The 9090-nt window shown below is 37.6% G+C and overlaps 1 protein-coding gene across 2 annotated transcripts in view; it reads right to left on the bottom strand.

Moving 5' to 3' along the window:
- Nucleotides 1-9090, bottom strand: part of Sesn3 (sestrin 3) — a 25970-nt gene that overhangs the window by 14534 nt on the left and 2346 nt on the right. For both annotated transcript variants that reach the window (XM_004626163.2, XM_023709517.1), the window contains exons 2-3: nt 7983-8180; nt 6405-6587 (exon numbers count right to left, since the gene is read on the bottom strand). In XM_004626163.2, the coding sequence (XP_004626220.1) occupies nt 6405-6587; nt 7983-8090 (291 nt within the window). In that variant the 5' untranslated portion in view covers nt 8091-8180. The remainder of the gene's footprint in view (nt 1-6404; nt 6588-7982; nt 8181-9090) is intronic.

Here is a 9090-nt window from a genome sequence, read left to right as displayed (position 1 = left end):
ATATGATGTAGAATTTGCCATTTTAAAATGCAAATTTCCGGAACCAGGGATTGAACTCAGGCCCTTGCGCTTGCCAGGGAAGCGCTTATTCCACTGAGCCACCTCACCAGCCCCCATATTTCCTGATAAAAACATTTCCTAATAGAAAATTTAAGGCAAAAGGTATTAATATGATTTTATTTTTGGTACCAGGATTTGAACTCAGGACCTTGCACTTGCCAGTCTGGGGTTGCTGTTGCTGATCTATACACCTCCAGCCCCATGATTTTTGATAATACTGGCCAAAACATAACAACAACAACAACAACAACAATACCTTCCAAGAGGACTGATGGAATTTACAATTCCTTTACCAATTTTTGCAGTTATCATTAAACCTAAACAAAGAAGCCAAAACTCATTTTTCATAATTTTTCTAATTTTAAAATTCATTCCAATCTGGTTTCTTTTTCCAACAAACTTCTAAAGTTATATTTACTGAAGTCACACATGACTTTCAAATGGTCATCCCTATTTTTTTTAGTCCTTACCCTGTTTGATCTCTGCAAAGTTTATACTGTTCATTATTTCTCTCTTTTTGAAATTAATCTCCCTTGATGTCAGGAACTACACTATTTTTTCCTTTCACCATTTTTACCCTGGGTGGGTCTCGCTCTGTCTACCTCATAGGCAGGCTTCATTACAACTATGTGCCTTCAAACACTGGCTCTTCTTGCTCTGTCCATAGTCTTCTTTCCTTGTACAGTACCTTAAAACCTGGGTGGACAAGTCATTGTTTCAACCTGACTTTAGCTTATCCCTGAATAGCTACTTGGTTTTATTTCTAATCCACCCTGTACCTTAAGCTACGCACCTGTACTTCCTTTAGCAACGAGACATCACCCCACAGATGTCAGTCTTCTGATCTCAGATGGTACATGCTTCCGTCCTGAAGAAGGAAACCTTACAGCTACCTCCTTCTCCACCTTCACATCCCGCCAACTGACAGACATTGTTTATCTGGATGCAGAATAATTACTACAGTGTTCTCTCTCCTCTTTATCTTACTGTTTTAAATCTCTAAGATTCAGTACTATGACTTGTCCACATTTAGTCTATTCCAGGTATAATTCATCTTCTGCATCAACTAAATAAGCATATACTTCAATTTGGCACAAAATCTTTAATAATGACTTTCAGTTCTGTATTACAGTGCTCTCCAAGGTCTCTTGGTCATACACAGCCAAAAAATAACAACTGTGGGACCCAACTGCTAATATTAGGGAGTCCATTTATTAGTAAATTAGTATATACTATAAGATAGATTTTATACAGATTGGTTAAATATATATACTGTAATACTAATATACACAAACAAAAAACAGGATGAGTTCAGTATATAACATGTACACATTTTCTAATACTTTGGTGGGTTTTTTATGTCTGAGGAACCATAAGTTATCTACAGCTTTCTGAAAATAAAGTATAAATTCTGTAGTGTTGTATTCACTTGGTCATACAATATGGTTCTAATTCTTCCTACTTCCCATCCCTACCTTACATAAATATACTGTATATAAATATTACTATGTATAAGACCATATCTATACTTCAACAACTGTAAGCTATTAACTACTCTTTCAATAAATAAAAGCACTGCATATACTTTTCTAGGAAATGCCCTACTCTACTTGCAAATTCCCACTTATTCTTCAAGATCTAGCTCAAATGTTACTTCTTGTAAGAAATCTTCTAAAGAATAAGTAAAATTGATACACCCCTAGCCAACCTTATCAAAAAAGGAAAGAAAAAATTCAAATTCATGCAATAAGGAATGAAAAGGGTGAAATTATTATAGACCCTATAGAAATTCAGAAGATCATCAATACCTATTTCCACAATATTTACTCTCACAGGATGGAAAACACAGAAGAAATAGACAGATTGCCAGATACATATGAATTACTAAAGCTGAATCAGGAAGATATAATAATTCTGAATAACCCAATATTAGTGAATGAAACTGAACATGTAATAAAAAACCTACTAACAAAGAAAAGCCCAGGTTTTGATGGACTGGCAACTGAATTTTACAGGAAATTTAGAGAATATTTAATGCCAACTCTTCTCAAACTCTTCAATGAAATTGAAAGGGAAGAAATACTCCCAAACTCATTCTGGGAGGCCAGTATCACACAGATACCAAAACCAGAGAAAGACCCAACCATAAAAGAGAAGCACAGGCCAATCTCTCTGATGGTGAACAGAGATGAAAAAAGTCCTCAATAAAATACTAGCAAACAATGCAATGAATCAAAAAGATTATACATCACAACTGAGTAGGATTCATCCCAGGAATACAGGGATGGTTCAATATATGCAAATCCATAAATGTTAATACACCATATCAACAGAGTCAAAGACATAAATCACATGATCATCTCAAGAGATGCATGAAAATGGTTTGACAAATTCCAATACCATTCATGATAAAAACCCTACAGAAAATCAGAAAATGTGGTTTTTTTTTTTTTTTTTTTTTTTTTTTTTTTTTTTTTTTTTTTGCGGAACTGAGGATTGAACTCAGGCCCTTGCGCTTGCCAGGGAAGCGCTTATTCCACTGAGCCATCTCCCTGGCCCAGAAAAGGTGGTCTTTACCTCAACCTGATAAAAGCCATCTATGACAAACCAACAGCTAACATTATACTAAATAGACAAAAATTGGAAGCCTTTACTTTAATATCAGGAACAACAAAGGGATATTCACTGTCACCACTCCTACTCAATATAGTTCTAGAAACATAAGCCAGAGCAATTAGACAAGAGAATACAAGGATCAATGACTGGCAAGAAAGAAGTGAAATTACCATTCTTTGCAGATGACATGATATTCTACATAGAAGACCCCAAAATTCTACTAGGAGACTTGTAGATTTAACAACTTAATTCAGGAGCATAGCAGAATACAAAGTAAAAATCAATAGCATTTCTATATACAACAAGGAATGGATCGAGAGAGAAATTAGGGAAATCATGCCTTTCATAATAACACACCCCAAAATGAAATACAGAGGAATCAATCTCATGAAGAAAGTAAATGATTTACACACTGAAATTATAGTGCTCTGAAAAAAGAGATCAAAGAGAATTCAGAAAATGGATAGATATTTCTTGCTCCTGAATAAGAACCAAAGGGGCTGGAGAGATGGCTCAGTAGAATAAGTGCTTGCCTGGCAAGCTCAAGGGCCTGAGTTCAATCCCCGGTTCCACCAAAAATAATAAAAATAAAAAAAGAATAAGAACCAACATTGTGGGGGGCTGGAGAGATGGCTCAGTGGTCTGAAGCACCTACTTAGAACAAGCTTAGCAAAAGCATCAGGGACCGCGGTTCAATCCCCCAGCACCACATGCCAGCCAGCCCTGCCCCCTGGTGGGCTGAGCTGGTCTCTCTCTCTCTCTCTCTCTCTCTCTCTCTCTCTCTCTCTCTCTCAAATAAATAAATAAAATTAAAAAAAAAATAAAATAAAAAAAAAAAGAACCAACATTGTGAAAATGACTAGACTTCCAAAGTTGTTATATAGATTCAATGCAATCTCAATTAAAATATCATTAGTATGCCTCACAGATCTAGAGAAAACATTCATGTGCAATCAGAAGAGACCAATAATAGAAAAAGCAATTCTTGGAAATAAAGGAAAGGCAGGAGGCATCACAATTTCTGACCTAAAATTATACTACAAAGCTACTGTGATAAAATTAGCATGGTACAAAAACAGACCTAAGGGTCAATGGAACAGATTAGAATATGCACATCCAACAGCAAACACACTCAGCCACCTTATCTTTGACAAAGGGGCAAAACATGTTCTCTGGAAGAAAGTCTCGTTAATGGTGCTGGAAAAACTGGCTTTCCATATGCCAAAGGCTAAAATTGGACCCATGTCTATCACCATGCACAAAACTACAGTCAAAGTGGAACAAAGATTTAAATTTTAAAGCTGAAATATTACATCCTCTGGAGGAAAAAGTAGGCAGAAATTTTAAAGACATAGGGGTAGGTAGTGTACATGAATGCACAGGAAATACTTCAAGAATCAACAATTGGGATCTCATCTTTTAAAAAAAGTTTCCTGCACATCAAAAGAAATCACCAAGAGTTAAAAAACAAAAAAACCCTCATGAATTGGTAAAACATTATAGAGGACTGTCCCTCAGACAAAGGACTTCTATTTAGAACATATAAAGAATTGAAAAAAAATCAGGCAACCCACATTCAAAGACCCAATCCAAAAATAGGACTCTGAGATGAATACACATTCCAGATACGAAGAAATACAATATGGTAAATAAATACATGAAAAAATGTTGACATTCAAAAGATGAAAATTAAAACACTAGTATTCCATCTTACCATGGAAAGAATGGCTATCATCAAAAAGTTAATCAATAACAAATGCTGGAGGGTTTTTGGGGAAAAAAGAATGCTTCTGCACTGTTGGTAAGAGTGCAGACTGGTATAACTACTATGGAAATTAAGTGTGGAGATTCCTTAAGCAGCCAGCATTAGAGGTCCCGTTCAACTCTGTTCCTCTCCTCACTATTTTTCCAAATGAACTGAAAACATCATACCACAGTGATTTATGTGTGCCCATGTTCACAGCAGCATAATTTGTCATAGCTAAGTCTTGGAAACAATCCAAATGCCTATCAATGGATAAAAAAAGATGTGGTATTTTTATTTACTTATTTATATTTTTTAATTATGTATTTGGTACAGGGTCTCACTACACAGCTCAGACTCATAGTGATCCCCTTGTCTTCAGCCTCCTCAGCACTGGGTTTACAGGCATGTGCCACCACACCTGGACTCGGTCACTGACTCAGCGCGTCGTGCCCGGGATGGAACCCCAGGCCCTGAACTTGCCACTGAGCTATCTCGCTGGACCGATGTGAATTTATACTCAGCTATAAAAAAATGTTAAATTCAAGGCTTTTATAGATAAACGGATACAACTAGAGACCATTCTGGTAAGTGAAAAATGTAAGACCCACATTGAAAACATTGTATTCTCTAACAAGAGTAAGAACCTGAAAGAGTAAATAAAATCTGTGAAAGAGAAAGATTCTGTGAAAGAAAAAGAATCTGTTTAACGGGAAGGAAAACCTGAGACGAGGAAAAGGACAAAAGAAACAAGAAAAGAAGATGTATATTTACAGGATAGTTTTGATAACTGTACTGCTGATTTCTGCTGGTCTACTGAAAGGAGCAGTTAATGCTGAAATGTTTTCTTTTTCTTTTTTTCCAGTTCTGCATGCTTATGTCTGGCAATCCGAATGACTGATTTGAACATACTATGACTACAACAGCCATAGCAGTCAATTCCTACTACTTTGTTTAGTGAAATTCTGTATCATTTTAAATGCTTTTTCTTTCTCTTTCACCATTTTGTATTCTCTTAAAAAATTAAAAACCTTTCAATCCTGTTCTTTTTATTCAAACACTACTGTGCTACAGTTACTGTTGTTATCCCGTGCCTCTGGGCGGAGAGACTCCAGCACATCCAAGGCCAAGGGACTCATCTTGTTAGCCTGCCCAAGTACCCGGGACAAAGTAGCACGACACATGAAACCAGAGCCTTAGGGTACCACTGTGTGTCACAAATTTCCACACAGACTGTCACAACCTAAGAGTACACAGACAGACTCTGCTATATTTGGTTAAACAAATGGCCAAAAAAAAGTCAATAAGATTAAAAAGGGTATTTCTAACATATTAGATACAGATACTTCAAATAAGCCATGGATAATTTAAATGAGAGCTATGTATCAAATGGTTACCATGTGCTGGTCACAGCATTCACAATGGTATGATGCTGCCCTCCCACAGGCCTCTGACCTAAGCGCCTCTTGAAACGTAAGAGCTCTTAGTCACAACCCTACCTCTCATCTAAACACTAGTTGCTAAAAGCCTTTTAGAAAACAGCTAACATTTTTTATTTCTGTGAATCTTACTATTTTGAAATGTTAGAAGTGGAAAGGAGACCCTAAGACTTTAATCTAGCTCTCTCACTATACAGAGTGGGGCGTGCCTGCAGGAGCTAAAAGCACGGATGCGCAGACTCCGAAGAGACACAAAGCCGGCGTCTCAGTGCGAGTGCACTTTCTTTGCTCTACTGGATGTCTACAAATAGAAAGCAACTTTTCTCACAGCCACTCACAAATTACTCATACAAGCCAATTAGTGATTATGTAAGAAAGAAAAGTATTTGTACTTAAGCCCACTGACTTTCTAAATTTATCTTCGCTACACATATTAGACTTTCTATTTTTCCATTTTCTAACATGCAAATGTTTAAAATTAAGTTTAAATAATAGTTAACTCAGAATCATTCGCATATTTCCTTTTTATTTCAAAGCAACAGTACCTGAATATGTTCTTTTGTGATCAGCCAGGGTCGATGTGCTAGCAGCTTATTTATTTCATTAAGATTTTTCAGTCTTTGCGGGACGTACTCCAAACCATTCAACCACTCAGCAATACCTCCAGTCTTTAAAAACTCATCCACATGCATGTTTATTAAGTAAGAACACTGATGTCTAGCTGCAGCCTAGCACAGAATAAAGAATTTATTGATAAGTAATCATGGTAGAATTTCATTCCATTACTTATAAACAAATAATTTAGAGTTGCTTCATTGCTTGTTCATTTGTTTGAGACAAGGTCTTGCTCGACATAATCCAAGCTGGTTTTAAACTTATCATCCTGTCTCAGCCTCCTGAATAGCTGGATTACAGTTATACAGTGCATGATAATGCTTGGCAACAATTTTCATAGTTAATTTTTTTTTTAACAGAATCTCCTCCTTTGAAAATGTTCATCATACTATTTCAATAATTTTTAGGTCAGTACAGGAAGCTGGTATATGGTTCTAAAACCAGATAACTGTCACATGAAGGCAATCATGTCTTCATTCGCAAATTGGTACCGACCAACCCAGAGCCGCTTTCTAGCTGTTCGCAGGGACCACGCATTAGTTCCCTCCACATCAGTGCGCACTGTGCTCTATGTAAGACATAATAATATCTCATGAGCCCGTGCGCTGGCCATCTAGAACGCATGTCAGTGTTGCCTTCTCTTATCAACTTTAAGATGAGGGTGACCCTGGTCACAGTGTCCTCACTGTCCTCCTCTGGTGGCACTGAAGCCCTCTGCAGTCAGAAGACGCCTGCGTGCAGACAGCTTAGCAAATCCATGCAGAGAGGACTTCTGACTTCTCTCTTCTTTTTCCAAGGCTGCTTCTCAGTAAAACAATATTGTTTTATTCTTTCTAGCCCCTGTATGTTGGCTTTCTTTTAGTTTGTAAAAGCATTCTAAATCTGTTTTTAGTGTTACTACCATCAAAACTTAAAGCTGAAATTACAGTCTTAAAAGAAATTACAGTCTTAGTCAAGTTCATCGTTCAATTAAAAAGAATGCTGCTTCTGTTGTTTTATCTGTATAAAGTTCAGTGAGAATATAAAGAGGCAATCTACCGAAACCTGGTAAGAACTAGTCTGCGAGTTTCCAGCCGGCTCTGCTGCTCCGCAGTCCGGCCGCATGCTCAGCCTCCAGGGTCTGCGGCGCTCACATCGCTCCTGTCCATTCTCTCTGTATCAGTCCAGCTCCGCACTGGGCTCTTTTCTGTCTATCCTCACAAAAATAATGTGTGGGATGTCACTTTCAGCCCCATAAACATTTCTAATCATGATAGATTAAATACACAAAATTGTTTTACGGGAAAGTAAATGAAAGACATTCAGTACACTAAGTGGTTTTACGCACTCCAAATATGTTCAAGGGATTTGGTATTAAAAGAGGCCCCAGGTTCCAAATCTGTAGTCAATGAAATTATACTTGGTGCGTACACACACACACACACACACACACACACACAATTTTGAAGGGAAAAAGAAGTGGAAGATGTTACATGAAACTAGGGACGAAAAGGACAGTGAGCACCTACCATGATGGCAATGTAGTGCCTGCAGGGCAGTGGAAGGGGCCCGTCCATGCGCAGCATGTAGAACTGGCTCCGCAAGAACGACTCCAGGTATGGCGTGTGCAAGCTCATGACCTGCGTGATGTTGTCCAGACGCCCGGAAGTGGAGTACTCCTCCACGAGGAAGGTCGTGCGCTCATCCACTGGGTTTGCTTGGACAACCTTACAGTGGAGAAGAAGCAGAGAACACAGTAGCTACCATTGTGCAGTCAACATATCCTTGCTTCACATGCATTTTGCCACTACTCAAGCAAATGAATATTCATTCGATATTAACACTGAAATTATGTAGCTGCTCATACTAGTAACAGAAATTTTTTAAAAAGTGCCATTCATTTTTGGCTCTGGTACTACAGTTTATTAAACAACAAAATGTTAAACTATCAAATATTAAATACACAGCTATAAAATTGAAGAAAAGAAGCTCCCATCTGTTCTGCCAGAAATATTAAGCAGATACTTCAGAGCTGATGTGCCTGGCCATTGCCACACCAGTTCACAGTCTGGCAAAAGCAGCCGCATTTGATCATATACATTTATAATTTAATCTCGTCAGCTTGTAAAGATAATCACATTATTTTTAGACAAATATTTTCATTATGATCCTTTGCTAGTTTTTGTTATAAAACATTTTATAAAAGCTTTCTGAAGTCTTTTCAAGGGCACCAGAATATGTGATAATTTGCAGAAAAGCTTTAATTGAAAAATTAATAAGGCTACTAGAGTACCATTATTCCTAATTTGAGGTTATCATATGAATTACTAACAATAAGGTAAGTTATAATGGATAACCTCCATCCTAGGGGATCAAAAGAGCTTTCTCAAAAATAAATTTATTTAAAGCTTTAAACACACTGACAGGTTTTTGTTTTTATTTTTTGGCAGGAAGGGTCTTTTTGAGATGTGGTTTCACGATGTAGCTCAGACTGGCCTTGAACTCACTTTGCAGCCCTGGCCAGCCTTGAACTTGCAACTATCCTCCTGCCTCAGCCCAATGAGTGCTGGGGTTCCAGGTATGCACCACCACACCTCAGCCCAATGAGTGCTGGGATCCCAGGCATGCACCACCACA

This window comes from Octodon degus, unplaced genomic scaffold, assembly GCF_000260255.1.
Source record: "Octodon degus isolate 3935 unplaced genomic scaffold, OctDeg1.0 scaffold00012, whole genome shotgun sequence".
In the NCBI taxonomy this organism is placed as follows: Eukaryota; Metazoa; Chordata; class Mammalia; order Rodentia; family Octodontidae; genus Octodon; species Octodon degus.
The sequence above is the reverse complement of the archived record's forward strand: the minus strand, read 5'-3'. Positions and strand labels throughout refer to the sequence as shown.